Source organism: Acanthochromis polyacanthus, chromosome 16, assembly GCF_021347895.1.
Source record: "Acanthochromis polyacanthus isolate Apoly-LR-REF ecotype Palm Island chromosome 16, KAUST_Apoly_ChrSc, whole genome shotgun sequence".
NCBI lineage: Eukaryota > Metazoa > Chordata > Actinopteri > Pomacentridae > Acanthochromis > Acanthochromis polyacanthus.
In genome coordinates this window covers 26,247,074-26,270,744 of record NC_067128.1, presented here as the reverse complement: position 1 = coordinate 26,270,744, position 23,671 = coordinate 26,247,074, and the positions used below count along the sequence as shown (strand labels likewise).

Sequence of the window (23,671 nt, the reverse complement as noted above, 5' to 3'; positions counted from 1 at the left end):
TGTGCTTTTCACAGATGAGAGCAGGTTCCCCCTGAGCACATGTGACAGGCATGAAAGGGTCTGGAGAAGCCGTGGAGAAAGTTATGCTGCCTGTAACATTGTTCAGTGTGACCGGTTTGGTGGTGAGTCAGTGATGGTGTGGGGAGGCATATCCATGGAGGGACGCACAGACCCTTGATGCATCAATTGCAGAAGCCTTTTCTGCACCTGTGACATAAATGAGACTTGACACACAGTTGAAATATACAAACCATTTTGAGATCTGGGATGACAAATGTGTCTATATTACATATGTCACTCAAACGTATGTCACTCTTTATTTGTATTGTACTTGTTCGTGTGTCACATTTTTTAATATGTCACAGCACGTGTTTGTTACATTTTTTTAAGTATGACATCAATGCATTCTTGACACATTTTGACAAGTGAGTATATACTGTAAGTTGTCATGATCACTGTTATGTTTATTTGAGAGATAAAGTACAGTGGTAGACTAACAAAATAATGGACAGATGATGCAGCTGTGTACTGTAAGACTACTGATGACGCTGTTTAATGTGTGCAGTGATGAAACACACTCTTAAGTCTTACTTTTCTCCGAGCTCATCAAAGTGCTGCAGCCATACAGACAGGTGACACCGTTTTTGCTTAACACAGAAAATCTGATTTGATAAAACTTTACATCAAATGAACTCCAGATCAGCTTAAACAGATGCAGAGCCTTCCACCTGAGAGGTAAACTAAATTTGACATAGCCAAGCTTTTTTTGTACTGGCTGGCTTGGTTACCAAACCCCAATCAGAGATGATGGGTATCGTGACTTTGGTTATCAGTTTTCTTTAGTAACCTCGGCTTTTTTGCTGCATCACTCAACTCTTCTGCATGAAATGGGTTAATTGTGTGTTATCTACTTCAGAACATTATAAAAGAGACCTGTAAGGAATATAAACATTTTTACTGAACTCTAAAAAACACTTTTATTCCAAATGATACAAGAGAGGAATACTGTTAGAAAACTTCATATAGCAATCATATAAGTTCCTATATTTAAAATGGTGTTTGTGATAGTGACACTGTTGGACAATTAAGAATACATGTAAATCGCTTTAGTTTTTGGTAAAAGTGAAATTAATGAAATTGATTGAATGTTCTCTGTGATAAATATCAATAGATCAATTTAATCAATTTTTTATTGTGTGTTCTATTCGGTCTAATACCAGCAATGTTAAACAGAACTGGCAGCAAATCGGGACATGAGCATGAAAATAATTTTTTTTGCATTTTCTGCCTCACCAACTGAACACATCTGGGTTACTGTGGCAAAGGCAACTCGTACAGTTTGTGTTGTAAATGCAGGGCTTCATTTTTGTTGGCATTACAAACATGTCAGTGGGTTTTCAGACAATGTATTCCATAATTTTCCCCGCTGCGGGATCAAAAAAGGTTCAATCCACTCAGTTTCATTTTTAAATGTATTAAGTTTACTGTCCAAGAGCTTTACTGTACTGTAATACAGTTTTCTACTAGCATTCCTCTCCTGTTTTATGTAAATGGGCACAGTGTGAAGTAGAAAGCCTGAGTTAATGAAGTCGATAACCACCATTAGTGACACGTATCGTCTCTGACTGGGGCTTTAGATTTATGTAGCCAGCTTACATACTGAAAACCTGGCAATGTCTAACTTGTCTACCTTTTGAGTCCTGTTAACTCTCATTTAAGAGGCCAGAGCTGAATTCTGATTTGCTTGTTTTACTTGGTGCAGGGGAGGAACACAAAGAGGACAGTGATGAAGAAGACGAGCCAGAAGATTCCCCAACCTCTGAACCACAACCTCCGACTAAAAGAACTAAAACCTGTAAGATCTGAAGACACCTGAGGAGAAATGAGACTGCTGTTACGCTTCATAGTTATTCTCCCCATTTTATTAATGTATTAAAGTTGTTGTGATAACCAGTGTGTCATGTTACTCGTGTTATTAAATACAGAAAAGTGCCACAATCAGAGAATCCTGCTCTGTTAGGCTGGCAGCTGTGAGGAAAGCAATTTAATCTCTTTTGTAAATTTCTAAAAGTAGGAAAACATGATATTGGTTCTGACGCTTGAATTTGCAGCTACCTAATGAAACGCACACTATGAAAACAGAGCAGAAGGCAACCGATAACAGTACAGGATCCGCTCTGTTGTCACAATAAATTAAAAAAAAAAACCCACACACAATATGATTGACCGCTACAGGCTGTAAGATCTGCATCAATGAACAGTTGGAAAAACTGATGATCCACTTAGGTCAGTGCTGATGGTTCCAGCAGTCAGTGTTGAGCACAGCTCCCGATAGACAAAGTTTAAGTCCTTAGGAGTGTTTATTTAATGATTAAAAGGCACACAGGAAACGACATCACAAACATCAAGACAAACGTAATTTGTTTACAGCCTCGTTGTGCTGGGGTCCTACCCCTCCAACTGTCAAGGAGGCTCTCTGATTCACTGTTCTTCACGTGTCGATCAGCGACCCAGCTCTGTGTTCAGACACTTTGGCAGTGTGGCGTCGGCTGCACAGCAGGGCAATGCAGACAGGAACAATGCAGTAGCCAACAGCTCGGGGGTCAGCCCTAGTACACGAGAAGAGGAAGAGGAAGAGCTGCAGGTATGGCAGCAGGAAGACTGACACCCACATCCACACCGGAAGTAATGGCAGCCGTGCCGTGACAGCAAGGGGCAGAGCCGAGGGGCTGTTATCACCTCTTTGCACAGGCTCCAAGCTGAAACTATGGACCTCAAAGATGTAGTATGTTGCCAAGATGCTGAGCAGCAGGTAGAGAGCCATGCCCACCCATCCCATCCTCTGGCGGAAGTTCATCATCCTCCATACTGTAAAAGAAACCCATCATTAATCAAATCACGACATATACAGCATGCGTTCATTATCCAAGAGTAACAAGCCAGTAACCAATAAATCGTATATTTCTTTCTTACATAAATAATCATTGTAAATCCATTTAAATACAGTAAATTACAGTAAAACTGATTTCTAAACAGTAATAGTAGAGATTTAACTGTCTGTTCATATCGGTATTCTTATAACACTTTACATTTATTACATTGAGCCAAGCGATGTTTTCTTTCCTTCCCAAACTCCGTTCGTTTTTTTTAAAATGTTGTTTTAATGTGTCAGTGACCTTGCGTTTTAACCGTAAACCATTCAGTCACTCTTGAATTCACTGTAGCAGTGTTATATGAACTCTATGCAACACTACCGTTTCTGGTAAGCTAGTTTCACTGAAAGTCAGATGACAAACGCGCTGCGATGTTTTCTGCCGACCTCCATCTTGCTCATCAGCAACTTATTAGTTTGTTCGCAGTATTAGGTCGTGTTTTTACCACCTCTTACCTTCCTTCGCGCTGATTTTTTCGGATTAAGTTTTAGCAGCAGGGTTGTTTCTCGGTCTCAATGGGTCTCGTCTTCCTTTTCCTGTTTTGTCATGTGACACCAAGGAATGACGTAATTGTAGGATTGATTCACAGCGCCACCTGCTGTTCCAAACAGCATCCTTCAGCGGAACTGCTTTTCAGTTTTATTTTGACATCATGAAACAACATCCTTTAACTAGATCATTAACTAGCATTCTGTAATTTAAAACAAATCCTGGGGATTTGCAAAGTTTAGTATCTTTCCAGTGGAAATCCAGTATTTTGTTATACATGTCAAAATAATAGCCAGACAGAGTGCATTTCAAAATAATAGAATATAGCAGTTTTTTCCCCTTCCATCCATTTAACAAAGTGAAAATGTATTAGATTGTAGGCTTGTATTAAAATATTTTTTTCCTTTTAGTTTTGATACTATGACTTATAGCTCATGGAAATCAAGAAATCCAATATCTTAAATTATTAGAATATTTCCTAAAATCAATCAAAAAATATTTACAATACAGAAATATCTAACTTCTGAAAAGTATGTTTAGTTACAATGAATATTTGATTTGAGGTCTTTTACTACAAATTACTGCATTAGTGCAGTGTGGCATCTCAGCCTGCGGCACTGAGATGTTCTTGACTCCCAGGTTGTTTTGATAGCAGACTTCAGTTCGTCTGTGTTTTTGGTTCAGATTTTTCTCATCTTCCTCTTAACAATACCCCATATAGACTTATGTTGAGTTCAGGTCCTTCAAGTTAGCTGGTCAACATTATGGAAAAGAAAATTAGAATCTCCATAAAGCTAGTCACAAAATGGAAGCATTAAGTGCTCTAAAATCCGGATCAGTGCCCACAGATGACACGGGATCCCAAATCATCACAGACTGATTTTGTACCACTGAACAATGGTCCAGATTTTTTCTCCCTTGCCCAGGTAAGACGCTATTGTCTGAAGTCTGATGTTATGTCTAGTTCAAGAGTGGCTTGATATTAGGAATGTAACAGAGGTAGCTCCTTTCCTGAAGACATCTGTGCTTGGGACACTTGATGCACTGGCACGAGCCTCAGTTCACACGTTGTGAAGGTCTCCCAAGCTCTTGAATCAACTTTCCATGACAATCCTCTGAAGGCTGTGCTCATCCTTGTTGCTTGTGCAACTTTTCCTATCGCACTCTTCTCTTCCAGTAGCCTTTCATAAATATGCTTCAATACAGCAGTCTGCCAAAAGCCAGCATTTTCAGAAATTACCTTCTGTAGCGTACTTTCTTGTGGAGGGTGTCGATGATTATCGATTGGAGAACTTTCACGTCAATCATGGGATTCCCACAGCTGTGTATCTCCTGCTATCTTGTGGCATTTATATTGTTTGAATAGTAAATTACTGAAAATAGAAATCAAAAATTCAAACATTATGAGATATGCTATTTAAATTTTTTGAGGTATATGCTGTATCAAAATTTATAAAATGCTTCAATCATTTCACTTTAAGTGTAATTATTCTGAAATATATGAAATTTTACTTTATTTAGAAACTCTTAGAAAATACTTAATTATTTCAGAAATTTCTAATTTTTTGAGGTGCTCTGGTATATGGGGGTGGAGCAGCGGCTAGCACTGTTCCCTCACACCTCAAAGATAATATTTATGATGTGACTTCATCTATTTTTATATTGTTTTTAAAGGATTTCCTGGTAGAATGTCTTATTGTTCTTGCATAAGCTTGTCATTTTGCATTTCACTGCACATACTGTATGAGCATGTGACAGATAAAAACTCTTGAGTCTTGAACAAGAAGCTAGCATTCTAAATTGTAAACATATTTCTCTCCTGTGTTCTAATTTTCTATCATTTAAAATCTGATATAATATGATAGGTCGATTTGAGCTGCTGTTTACCTGCAGTTTCCCTACCATTAAAGAGCATGAAGGACGCTTTTCTTTGCCAACATGTTACTATGGAGATGTGTTGTTTCAGGAGAAGGTGACTTTCAGATGTTAATCAGATAAAAGCAAACACTGCTGTTCAAACTGTACGGGTCACATGCTCCAATGATAATAACTTTAATAGTCAGTCAATATATAATAACACAACGCCAACAATGATACATGCAGTCTGAATAGTTTAGTTGTTACTTTCTACTGACATTTAAACGTCACAAAATGTTTTCAGCATGGAGGACCAAGCCCCTGCTTGCTCCGCCTTGTCTACCTGTCCATCCAATCACATGAAGTAAAACAGAAAACGCCTCCAGCTATAAATAGAATCATTAGAAACAAAGTGACAACCAGCATGTCAGTTGTCAGTGTCACTTTCACAGCTGAACTCTGCTAAGGTTCGTTATTGTTTTTAGATTGTACTGGAACTACTCCTGGTGGTTCTGGTCCTAATGGTTCTGGTGGTTTTGGTCTTGGTGTTGGGGCCTCAGTTATATGGAGCATAGTCAGAGGCTGGAGGAGCAGCTCAGATGTCCCGTCTGTCTAGATGTCTTTACTGAACCCCTGATGTTACAGTGTGGACACTCCTACTGCAGGTATGACTTTGGGTTAGGGTTAACCCACCTGAATGATCGCACCTGATCTCACCTTACCTGTCCTGTTCTGCCTTGTTTTTGCCAATCCTGACGTTACCTGACTTGCATCTCTTCTGTCCTCTCCTGATGTGTCCCTTCCTTTCCTATTCTGCACTGCCTTCCCCTGTCCTTTTATGTGCTGTCCTCACCTGTTCTGTTTAACCGTGCTTCCTCTGTCCTCACTTGCTGTAACCTCACCTCTTCAGGTGCTGTGTGCGGTCCATGACAATGGACGTGCTTGGTCAGCTGCAATGTCCTGTGTGTCGCTGTTGTGTAGATGGAGACAGTCCTCCTCCCAACCTCAGTTTAGCCCGAATAATCGAAGTGCTGCAGGTAAAAATACCTGCAATCACTTTACCCATCAAACTCTGTTCAAAAACAGTAATTCAAATCAAAACAGATTACAGGAAAGTTAATAAAACATGGAACTCAATGAATCTAAACATTTTCAGTGAACATTTTACTTGTGTTTTGTTGATCTTGACAGGAAGTGAGTGTGTCAGGTGGAGATCAGCAAGATCTTTGTCCTCAGCATGACAACCCTCTGAGCCTTTACTGTGAGGCTGAGCAGGTCTTGATCTGTGGCCTTTGTGGAAGCATCGGTGCTCACCGTGGACACAAAATCACACCTGTGAGCTCTGTGTACAGCCGCATGAAGGTATGACAGATTTACACAGCAAAGTCACATCTGTGAGCTCCATCTCCAGTTGCATGAAATTACTAGATTAAATTTCTCACAGAATATTCATTTTTTATTCAGAGGCTGTTGATAATGATGAAATGAGAGATTCATTTATGTAGTAGCATTTTTTATTTTTTTTTGCTGATCTGATTTTCATCTAAATATATTTGAACTCCAGCTCAAGGCAGAACAAGATTGCTGGCTGGTAGGTAAAAGTTAAACCAAAACAGTTTGTTGTGTTGACTCAGTGGAGATAAGCATCCATTATCTCTCATTATGTCATACGAATAAATGAATGTGACCTCTTTATTTCCAGTTTAACAACAAGGTCACATACTGTTCATATTCAACAACTCACTGGAAATAAAACTGATGTGACCTTCAGCAGCAAATGCCCTTTGTAAGAAAATGGTTACTTCCTGTATACTGTGGATGGTCTCCATTTTGAGCCATATTTACAAACAGTTTTTAAAAATGTGTGTTTTGTGGGAACTAGTTGTTCAAAAGTCTCAACTCTTCTCAAACAGAACAGTTTACAGCTTCTGTCAGAGCTTATATCAGAGGTGAAGCTTGGTCTTGCTGACTAAGGACTGACTTTTGAGGTGGAGGCAAAGTTGGATGACTTGAAGTGAAACACTTGTGCTTTTCTACCTTTTGGTAATCAAAGTGCATTGTGTTTCTCATTTACCCATTCACACACACTCATAGTGGCAGAGCTACCATGCACAATTCTTGTCTGCCATCGGGAGCAACACTGGGTTCAGTGTCTTGTCCATGGACTCTTCAATATGCAAAGACGTGGGGAATTAAACTGCCAACCTTGTTCTACTATGTGAGCCACTACTACCCAGACTTCAGCAGTTTAGTGAGACCTGATGCTGGACTCCAAAAGTGTCTGAAAATAAATGGACAGAATGAAAACTGGGTCTGTAAAGGAGCACTGATGAGACCTTGAATTTGAGACATTGACTTTTGTACTTTAATGAGGTAATTCCACAGGAGTAATACATTTCTTCTCTCTCTCTTACAGGAAGATATTTCTTGTCTGATGACAGAATTCCAGCATCAAAGGCATAAGCTGGAGGATCAGATATGTAAAATGGCAAACAACAAATCAAGGATCATTGTGGGTTTGTTTACATTTACAGTTTACTGTTACTAATTCTGTTGTGCTTGAAAGATTTCTTATCTCACACTGAATTGCGTGCTTGTTTTCTAATCTTTGAACTAAACTGAATGTCTGAATTCCTTGTGCTTGAACACTTTGTAACTGTAAGGTATTGATTCATATACAGTGAGTTCAGCTCAATTCAGATTCTGAGTGTCCATATTGTATCTTTTATTCCCTGAGCTGCTAACCAATATGGATTGGTGATCTTTACTCTCTGTCTAATCAGAACGAGTCAGACGTAATGAAATGGGTGATTAGGAAGGAGTTTGGTGAACTTCGGCGCTATCTGGAGGAGGAAGAGGTGGGGTTTGTGGAGCAAGTGGAAACGTCAGCCACTGCCCTCATTGCATCCCTGCAGAATCAGACAGAGCAGTTAAACCAGAACCTGCACCGGCTAGAGAAAGCCCAGAATACCCTGCAGGACCTGAGTGACGAGGGGCACCTGGGCTTCATCACGGTGCTGTCAAGAATCTCACCGCAGTGTTTGTAGCACCATTGTTCTGTTTTCAGTTTAGCATAAAATTATTGTTGATAGAATTAATCTCAAGAGTTTTTAAATAATATCAGTACCCTCAATAAGGATGGTCATCACAAATGTCTTCTTTGTTTACAGAAGTATGCCGCAATTGCTCCGAGGTAAGAAATATCCTGACAGATTTTCAGTTAGCTAGTACAAATAAAACTTCCAAAAATTAATACTTACTGTCCTGTTCAGGTTCAGAGAGAGTCATGAGCTTCAGCAGAAGGGCGAGAGAATCTTTAGCACACTGAACTTCAAACCAGGTTTCAACCACAACGACATCAAACTCACTGTCTGGAAGAAACTACACCGAAAAGTCCTGCCAGGTACATTTTCATCCGTCCAATTCAACGTCGAATTCATGTAACTGGTAGAAAATTTGTAACTTCTGGTAGATGATTTATATTACACAACTGCTGGTTGGTTAAGACTAAGCCGTAATAGAACTTAGGTCTAGTGGAAATGTCGAGAGATTAATATTCTAGTCTTCCTCCAGCACCAGAGCTGTTGAAACTGGACCCTCAGACTGCTCACCCGATGCTGGAGCTCCATCGTGGAGACACCATGGTGGTCTGCGGGGCTCTGCTTCAAAAGCTGCCTGATAATCCAGAGAGGTTCACCTATAACTACTGTGTCCTGGCCAACCGAGGTTTCTCCTCTGGGAAACACTACTGGGAGGTAAATGTTAAAGAAAGGATGAGCTGCATATGCTTTATAGTTTTTAGTATACCAACTGTAGTTCTGCTCCCTTTCACTGTCCAGGTGGAGGTGGGCAACAAAGTCAAATGGCGTCTTGGTTTGATCAAAGGAACAACCAATCGTAAGGCCAAACTGGTGAAGAGTCCAGAGAATGGTGTATGGTTGATCGGGCTGAAGGATGGTGTTTATGAAGCCTTTACTTCACCCAGGGTGGTTTTGCCAGTGTCTACACCCCCTCACCGGGTGGGACTGTTTCTGGACTATGAGGGCGGGGGTCTTACAATCTATAACAGTGACAGTCCAGATGAGCTGCACTTCATCTACAGCTTCAGGCTGCAGGTCCAGGGGAAAGTCTACCCCCTGCTGGACGTCTGCTGGCATGACAGAGGAGGCAACAAACAGCCCCTGGTCCTCACTTAGCCTCAGCAGGAGCACAATGAAGCTCACTAAATTGGGATTATGATTTAATTGATAGGGAATTACTGTCCACCGACAGGAAAAATGAATTTTGATCATGACATGGATTTTATTTTCTTTGCTGGAAAACTCCGGTATTTTAAATGTATACTTTAAAAGAGAATTGTAGGACCAACATTAATAAAATTAAGACATTTGCTCCTGTGAATTTGTTAATCTTGTCTATACTAAGTGGGATTTGACTGTATTCAAATCAAAACTTAAATCGGTTTTTGTAATGCTTATTTTCATTGCATATGCTGTATAACATGTTGTACAATCTGAGTCAGTCAGATTGTACAACATATTTTTAAAGCCAATTAATGAAAGACAAAAGAAAAGACAAGGTTTAACCCTTATCTTAGAAGCTCGTTCAATCGAGTGTGGCTCATCCTGCACCTAAACTGAGAGGCAGTTCCAGAGGAGGCAGGAGAATGTGTCCAGCTGCTGCTGCTGACCTTCAACAGGTGCTCCGTGGGGAGCATCCTCTGCCATGACATCCTGGTGTGGTTCACAGGCCGCACTGAGGCAGAATAGAAAGCACTACACACAGTCATCAGAACAGCACAGAAAATCATCAGTACACAGTTACCATCTCTCACTGCCATACACAACACCTGATGCCTGCGCCAGGCCATAAACATTACTTTGGACACTTTCCACTCAGGTAACCACTTGTTTGTTCTGCTGCCCTCAGGGAGGCGCTACAGGTCCATCAAGACCCACACCTCCAGACTGTAAAAGAGATGCACTCAAAATTTCGTTGTACATATGTCCAATGACAATAAAGGCATTTGAGTTGATTTGAGTTGTTTTAATTAGCTGCCAACCACGATGCGTGATTTGATATGTCTGGCAGAGGGGGAAAAAGATTTAAACTGAAATAAAAGTTCTACTTACACACTGAAGAAACCAAATGCTACACACATCAAAAAAAAAAAAAATTAGTAACAAATTAGACTGAGATGAGACATGTCTCTTTTATGCCAGGTAATGCTTGCAAATGAGACTGGTTTTGAAACATTTTTACCTGATAAAATAAAGGTCAAATAAAAAATCCACTGTTTTGGGAAATACATATTTGTGTGATCTATGCTTATGTTAGGTCACAATGATTACATCATCAACTCATCTCGAACAGAGTCAGAGTCCAGATAATTTTATTTATTGTTTTACGTTTGTAGTTTTCTTCTTTGATGTTCTTCATATGGGATATTTCTTACATTTTTTTCACACTATATGTTATGATCCCTGCAACAGCCCCTGCCCTTCTTTTTCCTTCTTTCTCCCATGGTTCCTCATCTGTTTTATGTTTTGACCTGTCTGTCTCTTTGGCTCTCTCTGTCTGTCTTCTCTCCCTCCTGTCTCTCTCTCCCTCCTGTACCTGCCTGCACTCTGCTACCTGCTGATTACTGCAATGAATGTCAGCTACAGTAATAAACTCACTCAGAACACCTGCCCACAACCTCTCCTCCAGCTATTTAAACCCAGTTTAGTCAGTCACTCCTCATCGGACCATAGACTTTCCCTCTTGGATTCTGTTCTCCGCACCGAGCCCTGCTTACCTCTGGATTGCTTCAGCCCCCATGGACCCTGCTCTTCTCCCCCCAGATTCCCACCAGTTCTTGTTTTTGTTTCTTGCCTGCCTACCTTGCCCCTTTAGCTTAGCTTACCTGGTTTGTAAGTACTCTGTTTCGTTGCCTGCTTCCGTTTTTCCCTGTTTGGTTTTTGTAATTTAGCTGTGTGTTTTTGAAGGTTTTGTTGTGTGACTTCTTTTAGTATAGATTTGGTTTAGTCCCCCCCCCCCCCGTTCAGTTTTCCCTTTTCTGTATTGGTTCAGGTCCTGATTTGTTTAAATAGAAACCTATTTCCCATTTAGCCCGTCTGCCACTATCTGTGCCTGCGCCTGGGTTCTCTGACCCCTTCCGTAACATTATAATTCCAATATCTGGATATTCTTAGGAATTAAGGGTCTTCGTATAATCTTAAAATTAAAAGATTAACTACCGTACTACAGAAAACATTTTGTCCCAAAAGGTAACTATTGTGACAGGTGCATCTCTCACCCAGATCTATAATACTAAGGTAATATTCATACCATGTGGACCAGCTGGACCTTTGAGTTTCCTTTTTGCTGTCTGAGCTCTGCATGACTTCACTTCTTGACTTAATATCCTCGACAAAAACAAAAACTAACCAGACAAATTCAACACAAAAAAAGCATTTTTAACATGATAAAAACCATCTCTCTTGCAGTGTAGGACTCTTCTAGAAAAGCCTACAAAATAGTGAATGTCCACTTCTCAAATATACAAAGGTAGGCCCTACTTTAACAGGGCAAAAGGCAGTCACCTTCCATTATAACGATATTAATATCAGCAATTTTGAGAAAATTGAAAAGGTGATTCATGAATACAACGGGAAAGAACAAAGATTGAAAATAAATAGTGGTGGGACGCAATTAAACAATCAAATTAATTACAGGCTTTGTAATTAAGTAATTGCAGTAATCGCATTTTTGTCAATAGCAATATTTGACACAAAAGGTAATTATTTTCAATTCAAATGTCTTTGGTTGACAGTTGAATCAATGAACAGACATATTCATATTTAGAATTTAAAATTTCTAAAATTAATATGATTTTAAAATGGAACATACAGAAAAAAGTGATTTTGATGATTTTAAGACATGAATTTAGTTTGGTTTTCTCATTGTATGGCACGTAACAAAAGCATAAGTGGTTCAAGGACCTTCAAGTTGAAAATCCACAGATTCATTCGGTTAGTGGTTAGTAATGGATTCAGATGAGCAAAGTAAAATTGCTTCTTTCCAAGGAGAAACAGAACTGCAAGTGTTCAGAAGCTTTAGCAAATCAGCTTTTTCAGTCTTCTCCAAGGCAATTTCAAGGGTAGATACAAGAAAGAACAAAACCAGTGGAAAATTTCAGAGTGGCAGAGGTCACTGGCAGTGAATGTGAAACTGATTCCTCTGCCTTCCATCCTGTTGAAAGCCTCTGATAGCAGCTGTGAGAGACAGAGGTACATGAGACTCAGAATCACCTTGGGGACCTGGGAATGCACAGTCATACACAGAAATAGCACTTTATTCAGTAATCTTTATTTTCAAAAGGCAATCACTACATTTAACGTAATGGTTGCACAAGAGATACCGTAGCAAAGTCTGAGGACAGAGCATGTGCTTCTTGTGCATCTTAGCACAAGCAGTTCGAAAACAGAAAACAAAATGCAACGGTGAGCGTCATCCTCTGGAGCGTGTGGTGGTTTACAATCAACACCATATACATCATAATATAGCTTTGCAAAAGAACATGCCTTTTTTTTTGTTCCATGTTTCAGTTTTCTTTAAAAGCTTTGACAATTTTGAATATTTTGGAAGCGTTTTTAAGACACATGTAGTTCTTGCTTTTGCTGCATTCACACTAGCCTAGAGCTTCACTTAGTACTGTGAACAGTAGAATCAGACTGAGGGTCTACATAGAGAAAGAGTGAATATACTGACATGAGGCTGTGGAATGTATGCAAAAAACATCATGTGAGTGTCACAATATCTCTGTAATACAGTCAGTGGCACAGTTTACATATTTTTATGCATTTGATGTTATTTCCTTCAGTGGTACACAGCGAATGTGTAAATGTATTATACTTAATGATAATTACATTGCACACTTTAATGTCTTAAGGTACTTGTGATGGCCATTAAATGCTGGCTGCAAAAAAATAAAAAAAATACAACTACAAAGTTCCATTTGGTGTCCAGACAAGTCCCAGGGAGTACAATTCTTTTCATGCTAGGATTGATTTTCAGTACTTGTTTTTCTCCTTTTCTGTGTCTTTTGGGTGAGTTTTAGAATTCATTTTAGAGGTTTTAAAGCTTCTAGAGAAGTATGTTTGGGAGCATTTGAACTTGATTAACAAGTGTCTCAGCCTGTCAGTAGTTATGGTTAATTGTTCCAACTCGGTTTCACATTCAGTTGAATTTTCAAGATTGTAAATGAGGAATACGAGCAAATACAAACTCCATAATATTCCTTCTGGAATTCATGAGTGAGCCATACATCCATGTTTTGTGACAGTCTGTGACTTGAGTACAACAAAAAGTGCACATTGCACTCTAACCTGAAACTCATCCCGTACATCACTGGTATTGTCTGTACAGCATGGAACATACCCTCTATTCGCATTATGGCTTATCTTTCAGTCTGCTATAACAAATTTTCACAGAGCACAGGTAAAGCCATTGATACTTCATCTTCAAAACATGTGAACACAGTACTTGTCAGACAGTTTCAATGACAAACAGGAAAACAACAAGCCCTGAGATGGTGTCCAACATGGTCATGATCTAGTTATTATTTTTGGACACTGAGAAACCACCTTAGGTTGGGGACCATGCACAGACATGTGACATGCTATGAATCCTTTCATTCACGTTTAAATTTACATTTTTAAGAATTTAGTTAAGAATAGCTTTCATGAAAAACAACATGACAACAAAACATATAGTGAAAGTGGTACATTTAAATGAAGCTCCTTTCTATTAGTATCCTACTTTACCACAGCAGCTTTTTTGAGTGATTTATTATCCATTCATAAGTTTTTGTATGACTTAAAATTGAGTCACATTTGGAGTCACAGCATCAAGGTGTAGGTCCACGTACTTGTCAGAACTTAAGATATGTGCAATCATCTCGACATAACATTTCATATTAGAGAGTAGGATTTCATGTGAAGTGCAAGTGTCCACAACTTGACTCAGAAGCCAATAAAACAGACTAATATGCAGAGTCAAGGCCAGTGATGAACACATTTTCATGAAAAACATGAACACAACAAAACAAACAAAAAACAGGGGTAGGAAACCACCAGACCCAGGCAACTGGAGCTGTTCCGATGGTCTGCTCTTACCACCTTGTGCAATATAGAATTGGATCATATAGACATGATAAACAGGCAAGCAGACCATAACATATGGTAACACTTTTGTTCAGTATAGAGAATCTGCGATACCAGCAGATTCCCTCCTTAGATTCCCTCCAAAGCAGCAGGTACCAATAATCAGTAAGTTTGGTTCCTATTCGTAGGCACAAAGTCCACACTAGCTCATGTAATGGAAACACAATCTATCCGATATCTCTGTATTTTTAGTATTACCTCAGTAACAAGTGGTGTGTGGATCCTGAGAGTATAAACAGTAGCTACGTGTTGGTGTAGATTAAAATATAAAATACGCACTGGAAGCAAAGCAAACATAAGCAAGCACACGTAAGTTTCAAAAGTACCATCATCATTTCACTTACATATGTACATATGCACAATGCATAGAAGACACAGAACTAACCTACAATTTTTCATACAATTTGTGGGTGATGTACTGTATGCTAACATGAAAACAGAGATATTCAGTGAGCACTATGCTTTCGATCAGAGATTCCAAAGTGAATTTCATATCCTCAAGGCTAACATGTGTAGTTGAGTATAGTATCATCATTTTTGAGGGAAATAATGACCACAGCCGCAAAAAAAGAAAAATAGGTTGTTCTTCTTTAAATATCTATTAGCTGACATATTTTTTTTACTTTAATATGACTATCATTTGGCATAGCACAATTGCAGAAACCCACCATATCTTGGATTTATACAACACAATGGATGTCGATCAGATCCATAGGGCACAGTGTATATGTGAACATTACAGTATGTAGATCAAAGGGACAGATGTTGTCCTTGCTTAAGCACACACAGGAGAAAGGGAGACCAAAGGCACTAATGGTGGTATTTAAACATTTTGTTATGAGTACACACAATCTATGGGCCCATCTGAATATGCAGCTCTTTTGTATCAAGTGTTTTCTCCCTCTCATTCTCTTTGGTCTGCTCTTGAATAAACCCATTCTGTGGCGTGCAAGCTTCCACAAACAGTGGAAAATCAGACAAACTGGTGTTGCATTCTTTGTCTTCATTCTCATCCTCTTCTTCGTCCTTCCTTTTTCCTTCATTTGCAGTCAGTGCGCTGCAGTCAAAAGGAGGTGTGCTGCAGCCATAAGCCTCACTATGAGGGCGGCGTGCCTCATCTGGTATGTTTTTCTTCAGGTCCCGATTCCTGTTGCGCTTGGCCAGCTTGGTGACGGAGCCCAAGCGGTTGAAAATGTTGTCCTCAGATGTGGTCTGGTGGTTGGAGTGGCGGTCGGACTGCTCGGCCCCCCGCAGTCGAAGGTTGTTGAGCTTGGTGTCGATACTCTCTTGGGAAGCAGTCTTGTAATTGTTAGTGTCCAGGCTGTTAAAGATGGCACGGCGCTCTGGGGAAAGCATGTCCAGGGACACAGCACGCTGGTCCAGGCCTAGTTGCCGTCTTTCCATGCTCCGGATGGTGGCGGCTCGCTGCAACTTGTCATGGACCTCAACGCTCATACGCCGACGTGTTTCCCGGAATTCTGCTCTCACATTTGCTTTCCACTCTGCTGCATGAGCCTTGATCTCTCCAACCTTGACAAAGACAGTTAATAGTATAAATACATTACATGTGTACTACTGTCTGTTCAAAAGTAATGTTGCAGTACAGTGAGAGTAACAGTTTTTTAAGATAAGAAAAGGTGCATATGTAATATGTGTAATTTTCACAGTGAACTATCACGACTATGACAAAACTCAAACTGAACTGTTACACATGATATCTGTAGATCTCATCCAAAGGATCGTAAGTTGAATAATGGAACAAAAAAATAAAAAGAATATGTCTGAAAAACAGAAAACTACATATTTTTTCTGAGTTTCCTTTTGTCTTTTCCATCTTTAATACTTATCAAACAGTTTTACCTTCGATTTCCTTTGCACATTATAATATTAAATCTTCTTACTGTAAAACAATTGTTTACCATGTATAAGTTTAGCAGTTCTATCTTTTTAAAGAACAGCTTGATTGCTATAATCATTTATCATACATGTGTGTTTGTATTCGAGACAAGATATCCATATACAAATCAGATCACATATTAATGCAAGCCAAAGACAGGATCTTAACATCAAAAAGTATTCCCAGATTAATATACCAATCAAAAACTAGCTTTGAACTCTTATGCTTGATAACTTGTAATAGAATAAGGATGTCTGATATTACAAGGCAAAATGATGAATCAATTCACAAACAAGATTATGAATAATTTATGTATACTAAAATGATTATTGGTTATGATGTTGTAGTATATACGAATCATCCATAGGAATAAAACCATTTGTCAAAAAAATGTGTATGTCCTTAGCCTAGCTGTGCTAGACAACCCACGGCAACGAATTTAATTCTCTGCCAGGGTTGGTCTAGTTACCCTGGGTAAGCCTCGAGGCTGGATGCTCCTAAAACTGGCCGACGAATCACCATGAAGTGTAGAGTCAGAAGGCGGGCGTAACTAAGTGACAACAGAGGCGCGACGATTCTGACAGAAACAACCGGAAACAACCATAGAAACAAGCATTAAACAAGGATAGACAAGAAGATGGCTACGCATTCTTACAACAAAAACGACAACAGTCGTTGAGCTCCATTAGCACCGACTCTGAATAATCTTTCTGTTAACATGTCTGTAATATACTTGAGCTTCACCCATTGACTGTATAAATAAGGCTTCACCGAACTCCCGCATCCTCTGATTTCCGGCGCTCTAGAAACTACGTCAGCCTATTCATTGCGCTGATTGGTTGTATACCTACCCAATTGCTGCAGAGTGATTTGAAAGACAACCTTTTAGCCCGCCTCCCTCCCTGTCAAGAGTTCCTCGACCCTTGCGTCTTCAGACCTGGGTCTAGGCTAGTATGTCCTGCTAATTCTGCCAGAACAGCTCTGACTCACCAGAGCATGGACACACTACCTCTGGGTGCAACAAGTCCTCAAACTCATATGACCACACAGGTCGTATGTAACGTGCACCGGAATCCGACCCATGAGAGCGTATTTACGTTAGCGCCCCTACGGGAGACAGGAACGCATTACGGGATTTAATTCGTGAAACGGCTTTTTCCTCACTTTCGCAACACGGGTTTCAGGGGTAATGGTTGTGGTTAGGGTTAGGGTTAGGGATAGTGTTAGGTAAAAGTTTGTTCATGGTGACGTTTCAGTCGAGACACCGGAGTGTCGATATTTACTCAACCGCTAGAGGTCGCTTAACGTCAAAACGTTAACACTCGGTCGTAATATGGGCGTGTACAGACGACCTATGTGGTCGTTTTTTCTATGAGGACAGGCTCCTGGGTGAGATTTGTGGTGTTTGGACAGTTTAGAGGCCAGGTCAATGGCTTAGACTCTTTGTTGTGTTCCATGAGGCATTTCTAAGGAGTTTTTAGGGAGTGATGGACTTAAGTGTCCTACTGAAAGAGGCCCCTGCTGTCAGAGAGTGTCATTACTACAAAGGGTTGGGCTTGGTCTGCAGCAATGTTTGAATGGGTACTTGTACTTATCAAATAAACATCCACATGCTAGAATGCAGAACACTATTACAACAAGATGGTCATTGTTATTCACTTCACCTGTCACTGTCGTTAATGTTAGCATTGATTATGAGAGCATACCTCTTCTTTTGTCTTTTTGGATAGCACTCTTAGCCAGTCACCAATCATATTTAACACTGCAGCAAAGTAGGCCAGACCACCCAGGATCCAGAACCACACAAGGGGTCTGTACCACTTCCGGTATTCAATCCTCCGATCTCCACCTGATCAGAAAACAAAAAAATTAATACATGTGGACAATTCACTCAACTAAACAGGCAACCTGCCTTTTCAAATGGAGGTTGCCTGTAACCATATTTTGTTACAGGCAAAATATGGGAATAAAATACTTGGAGAGGTACAATCAGGTCCTGAAGGCCTTAAAGCTGTCAGGACAGGAATTGGGAGGAAGCAATCGTGACCACCTATGCAGGCCATCACTTTAGTCAGAGCTGGGGATCAGCCACAACACACCAATAGAATACCTGCACACAACCTGACCCTACAAGAGACTGGCAGCATTTGGTAGAATTTGAAAAACAGCTCTTCCCCAAGCTTACAGCAGCCTCTGCCCTGCAACCAGATGTTTTCTTTGTGTCTGAGTCTACCGAACAAGTTGTTCGGAGTCCATGGGCAGGCTCCTTAGAAGAGGCCTTTGAAAGGAAGCTTTACAAGTATGCAAGACTGGTCAGTGACTGTCAGCAGACGAGATGGAGAGTAGGTCGTTGCCCAGTGGAGGTAGGATGCAGAGGATTTGTAGCCTGTTCCTTAGCCAGAACCTTCAACCAGTTGGGCATTAAGGGTTAGAGAAGGAGAAGGGCCATCTATAGTACCACTGAAGTGGCAGAGAGACACCCAAGATAGCTGTGGCTCATAAGACAGGAGCCACGATATCAGAGTAATTAGCCATAGATTACCTGTTGAAGGGTGTATGATGTTGGTAGCTTTAGGAACATCACTAACGATGTCTCCAGTGGGCTTTAACAGATGTATGTGCAGTGGTCTGAGACTGTCTGGTATGGGCTTTTTAGACTGTTGCTGCCATTTTCTACATAACAAGTAAAATGTAGATTAAAAATGAAACTTTTGGGCGTCCAGATAGCTTAACAGGTTAAGAGGGTGACCCATGTACAGGGACTGGTCCCCGATGCAGTGGCCTGGGTTTGATTCCTGCTCACGGCCCTTTACTGCATGTCTTCCCTCAACTCTTCTGTCTCCACTGCATCTATCAAATAAAGCCCAAAAAAATAACTTTAAAGAAAATGGAACACTTCCCCTACAGCAGATGAATGTGAAACCAATTGTCTATCATTCTGCACAGTGAACTCAACAAGTGGAATAGTAATATGTAAAAATATTTTTGATTGGAGAGAGGCTTTAACAGACAAATGCATTTAATCAGAATAGGTTGTCAATAAAAAGTATGCTCAAAACATGTTCATTGAATTTCCCGTCGGAGATCAATAAAGTCATTCTATTCTATTCTATGTAATTCTACTCCAAAAGTATTTTTGATCCAGTCTTTAAGTGAGAGACAGGGAAAGAGAAAGGACTAATGTATTAAATCCAAAGAGATGGCCTCCGTGGACAGAAAGACAGATTTGTGGAGCTATCCCTGTTTGGATTTAATTCGGGCTTTCGATGTGCTCGTGCTCTCGATATTATGCTTCTCATAGTTCAAAAAAAGTATCAGTTTCATTTATGAATATTTGACTATGAATGATAAGCACTCACCTGCCACATAATCACCTATTCCAACTGTTGTCAGAGTAATGACGACAAAATATGTTGACTCCAGAGCTGTCCAGCCCTCAATGTGTTTGAAAATCACTGCTGGGATGGTGACGAACAAGATGCACCCAGCCAGAATGAAGAGGAGGGTGGACGCCACACGGATTTTAGTCTGGCTGATCTGGTTGTGTTTATTCTGTGAGAAAAAGTGACAAACACCCGCACATTGTATAAGCAATTTAAGAACCCTCTTAAAATATATTTATTTTAAGAGGGTTCTGACTGTCTTCAGACTCCAACAATATCATGTAACAGAAGGTTTTTGTTCTTTTTTAAACTTCATCAGCATGGCCACTGACTATGAGCCCTCTGCTTATGATATATGATGTGCTTTTTTGATGGTAAACATACACTTTAAGTTTTTTTATAATCCATGCTTGTCATGTACAGGAAAATCATCCATCCATCCATTCTCTATACACCGCTTTATCCTCACTAGGGTCGCTGGAGTCTATCCCAGCTGACTCGGGCGAAGGCAGGGGACACCATGGAAAGGTTGCCAGTCTGTCACAGGGCTACATATACAGATAAACAATCACACTCACATTCACACCTACTGTCAATTTAGAGTAATCAATTAACCTCAGCATATTTTTGGACTGTGGGAGGAAGCCGGAGTGCCCGGAGAAAACCCACGCATGCAGAAAGATCCCAGGCCCAGGCCGGGATTTGAACTGAGGATCTTCTTGCTGCAAGGTGAAAGTGCTAACCACTACTCCACTGTGCAGCCCAGGAAAATCAATGTTTTACATTTATTGATGTGTTTATACAGTATTGCTTGTGTATGCATTTCAGGCTTTACACGCTTAACATCTATCATTTCCCAATACTGGCCCTCTGCATAAAACTTTGAGCAGACATTTTGAAAGATATTTCCCAGGAGTAAGCTCACCACACGCCTGCCACTAATCTGGATGGCCACTGAACAAAAGCAGATATTTTGCATTTCTCTCTGTATAAGAGGATCTAGCATTTAGCAAGAGCAAAGAGGATGTGGAAGTCTCACAGTATTGTTTCCTTGTTATGCTAGAGTGCTTGAAATGCAACAATAGGACTTTAGGGAATGCAACAGCAAGCAGGACAAACTATTTTCTTAACATTGGTTAAGTTGTTTTTTATCTGAAACTTAATATACATTTTTTTAGTCTTGTTTTTGATAGCTGTGTGTAGGGCAAAGTATATAATAATTGTTGCTGTTGATGAATTTATACTGTAAGCATTTTAAATATCAGGCACTTATTCTGATATTTTGAGATACAGTGAGATAAAATAAGATTATCCTTTATTGCTCCCACGCCAGGGAAATTTGTTACAACAGCAACAAACATAATAATAATAATAGTGATGAAAATGAAAATGAAGAATATAGTGTTAATAATTGTAAACAACAGCAATACAAAGTGGATCGTAAAATATTACAGAAAGTGTAAGATGCAGTAAAAATTCCTGTGCAAATGTTATTATGGTCTGAGATGATGCTGATGATACAAGTCTGAATATTTTTACTTTGTGTCTGTGCCACAGCAAGGTGGAGCCAGTATAAAAAAACCACAAACAAACACACACAATTTGTGTTTTGCTTTTTGAATGGATAGGGCTAATAACTGTATTTTCTGAATGCAGCACTGCGGAATTATTTGCCTTCAGTAACTGAACCTCAAGTAAAACCTTATATAGCCCTCAGTCTGGGTACAAAGACTTAAGCAAATGTCATTTCAAGCAAAACATAGCTGTCATTCATTGTAGGACGTCTAAAAAAAATGTGCTTAATGTGTCAGTTTGGGTTAAATGACAGATGTCTTACCCTGTTGTCTATTACTGTGTTTACTTTAAACTAAAGAATCACAATAAAATGCTGGTAATATAATTTCCAGAAAGCTGAGTCATAGATGATAGTTTTAAAGTGTGACTCACCCGGAACATTTTCTCCACCTTGGCAATGCTTTTGACAAATATGGTACCTAGCTGATCCCCGACACCTGCCAGTAGGAATCCAAACAGCGGGATACCAAATATTGCATACAGAATGCAGAAAATCTTTCCTCCTTCAGTGCTTGGGGCAATGTTACCATATCCTGGAGGAGAACAAGGAGACAAATGTGGTTTTACAGGATAGCATGAAGCACACAAAAGCACCAGGCAAAGTTACAACTTCTAATCGACATACCACATGTATATTAATTACTGTTTATAACTCTGAAAACATGTCAGATCTCCTTCAAATCTGTTCCCCAGACAAATGTGGTCTAAATCATTTGTGCAAATCAAGGGCTGAACAAAAGCAATGAAATATCTGTTGTTTAATCAAATCAAAGAGAAAAAACAAGGTTAAGGATTGATTTTTGTGAGCTTTGTATGTGGCTGAAAATTCTTCTTCAGGACCCCGTGAGCACACACTTGAAGGTTTCTATTAACAAAGCACTCTTATGAGAACAGTGATCACTGGTGTTAGGTGTAGTCAAAAATGGAACATGACTGAAAGTTGCATTACAGTTAGTCATTTTCCAGTATGACCCCCCTGCCAGATCCAAGTCCTGCACATATTTCTTAAAGCGCCCCCAAATTTCTCAGTATTTTCCCTGTTTGTCCTTCAGTATTTAAGTCACTTTTTCAATGGAAGGGTCAACATCATTTGTGTTATCCAGTGTCCAACAGTTGGTCCACTGATTCTTCTCTAAAACAACGCCATCACATTTTTAGCATTTAAAATGCTGAGTTTCGGAAAGCTGAAAAGTTTCCATTTCTGTCCAATAATAAATGTCCTTTGTTGAGAAGTAAAACATGATGGACCTCAGGTGTGCAGCCCAGTAACACAACAGTAAGTTCGGACATTTTAATTTGAATGATTGAATGGCAAATATAACACAGACAAATGTAGCCACACTTTTCTATTGTTCCAAATGAATCCAACAAAAAGCTGTTTTTTAATTTTCAGAAATAAATCTGGTTGTGTAGACAGGGAAATGCGTTGAAAAAGATAAAGTAGCTTTCGTTAAAAAAAATATATATATATATTAATTCTTCCTGTTACTGAAATGGACAGAGACATGCATCTAACAACTGAATCATCTGTGGTCCATAATTAGCATTAATAGCTCCTATCTTTGGCATAATTTGTATCTCTAAGTATGTGAATTTCTCACATGATCCCACTGGCCTATCAACACTCATTCCCTTCTCTCTTCTACAATTAACCTTTTCTTAACACTCATTCCAGAATCTGTTCTGCCTTTGGGTCTGTTTTCTGTTACCACATAAAATAACTATGTAGTCACTGTTTTTAAAAAAATCAATTTCTCTTCAGAAATGTAAAACAACACAGCTAAGGATGAAACTAGTAGACACTGGATCATATGAATTCAAAGATGCATTATACAATGCACTGTTTATATTGAATTATAGAACCCTGTTCTGTATGAACCACTGAGACATGCCATTATCACAGTACCTATAGTTGTGATGACAGTTCCAGCAAAGAAGAAGGCACTACCCAGATCCCAGTGGCTGGAGTTGTAGGAGGTATCACCGATAGGATTTACTCCAGCATTCACAGCATCCATAGAGTGCTAGGAAGAGAAGCAGACAAAGAGGCACATAAGAAAAGATTGATCTCACTGTGCTTTAGATTGAGCATCTTGCTGGAATGACAAACTACCCACTCTTCAGTGTCTGCTGAGATATGAGGAGACAGTTTTCACTCCTAAATGGAATAAGATGCTGTGTTTGCTACTGTTGTTTTTGAATGACTTTATTCAACACAAAATATTTGTGTGTGTCTTCTGTTGCTTTAACTGCTGTGCTGCGATTTATTAATATTTAGCTTGTGATGAGGATCAACTATTGTCACTTAGGGTTTTACATGATGCTGCAGAT

At 39.6% G+C, this 23,671-nt stretch overlaps 3 protein-coding genes across 4 annotated transcripts in view; 1 reads left to right on the top strand and 2 right to left on the bottom strand.

The window, feature by feature from the left end:
• Positions 1–1,904: 1,904 nt before the first annotated feature.
• tmem251 (transmembrane protein 251) lies at positions 1,905–3,519 on the bottom strand. The gene is made up of 2 exons (XM_022206708.2): positions 3,389–3,519; positions 1,905–2,868 (listed from the first exon to the last, which is right to left on the bottom strand). The coding sequence occupies exon 2, from the start codon at positions 2,858–2,860 to the stop codon at positions 2,492–2,494; it is 369 nt and encodes a 122-aa protein (XP_022062400.1). The 5' UTR covers positions 2,861–2,868; positions 3,389–3,519; the 3' UTR covers positions 1,905–2,491.
• Positions 3,520–5,683: 2,164 nt separating this feature from the next.
• Positions 5,684–10,314, top strand: LOC110959741 (E3 ubiquitin-protein ligase TRIM50). 2 transcript variants are annotated; one of them, XM_022206705.2, is made up of 9 exons: positions 5,684–5,944; positions 6,190–6,316; positions 6,471–6,641; positions 7,696–7,791; positions 8,063–8,293; positions 8,450–8,472; positions 8,552–8,682; positions 8,853–9,034; positions 9,119–10,314. In XM_022206705.2, exons 1-9 carry the CDS (start codon positions 5,844–5,846, stop codon positions 9,473–9,475), a joined length of 1,419 nt encoding a protein of 472 aa, XP_022062397.1. In that variant the 5' UTR covers positions 5,684–5,843; the 3' UTR covers positions 9,476–10,314. The 2 variants fall into 2 exon arrangements, with proteins under 2 accessions (XP_022062397.1, XP_022062398.1); XM_022206706.2 differs by lacking the exons at positions 5,684–5,944; positions 6,190–6,316; positions 6,471–6,641 and adding an exon at positions 7,250–7,590.
• Positions 10,315–12,607: 2,293 nt separating this feature from the next.
• kcnk10a (potassium channel, subfamily K, member 10a) overlaps positions 12,608–23,671 on the bottom strand; it is a 35,670-nt gene continuing 24,606 nt past the window's right edge. Inside the window, exons 3-7 of the mRNA XM_022206704.2 lie at positions 23,247–23,364; positions 21,713–21,873; positions 19,742–19,934; positions 18,089–18,231; positions 12,608–16,015 (exon numbers count right to left, since the gene is read on the bottom strand). Coding sequence (XP_022062396.2) covers positions 15,338–16,015; positions 18,089–18,231; positions 19,742–19,934; positions 21,713–21,873; positions 23,247–23,364 — 1,293 coding nt within the window. The 3' untranslated portion in view covers positions 12,608–15,337. The remainder of the gene's footprint in view (positions 16,016–18,088; positions 18,232–19,741; positions 19,935–21,712; positions 21,874–23,246; positions 23,365–23,671) is intronic.

What these genes read in the sequence shown, in the direction of transcription:
- LOC110959741 (XM_022206705.2), top strand. Translation starts at nt 5,844, where the DNA reads ATGGAGCATAGTCAGAGGCTGGAGGAGCAGCTCAGATGTCCCGTCTGT. An exon ending in TGTGGACACTCCTACTGCAG is followed by an intron (nt 5,945 to 6,189) that starts GTATGACTTTGG and finishes TCACCTCTTCAG; the next exon opens with GTGCTGTGTGCGGTCCATGA. An exon ending in CTGGGAAACACTACTGGGAG is followed by an intron (nt 9,035 to 9,118) that starts GTAAATGTTAAA and finishes TTCACTGTCCAG; the next exon opens with GTGGAGGTGGGCAACAAAGT.
- tmem251 (XM_022206708.2), bottom strand. Translation starts at nt 2,860, where the DNA reads ATGATGAACTTCCGCCAGAGGATGGGATGGGTGGGCATGGCTCTCTAC.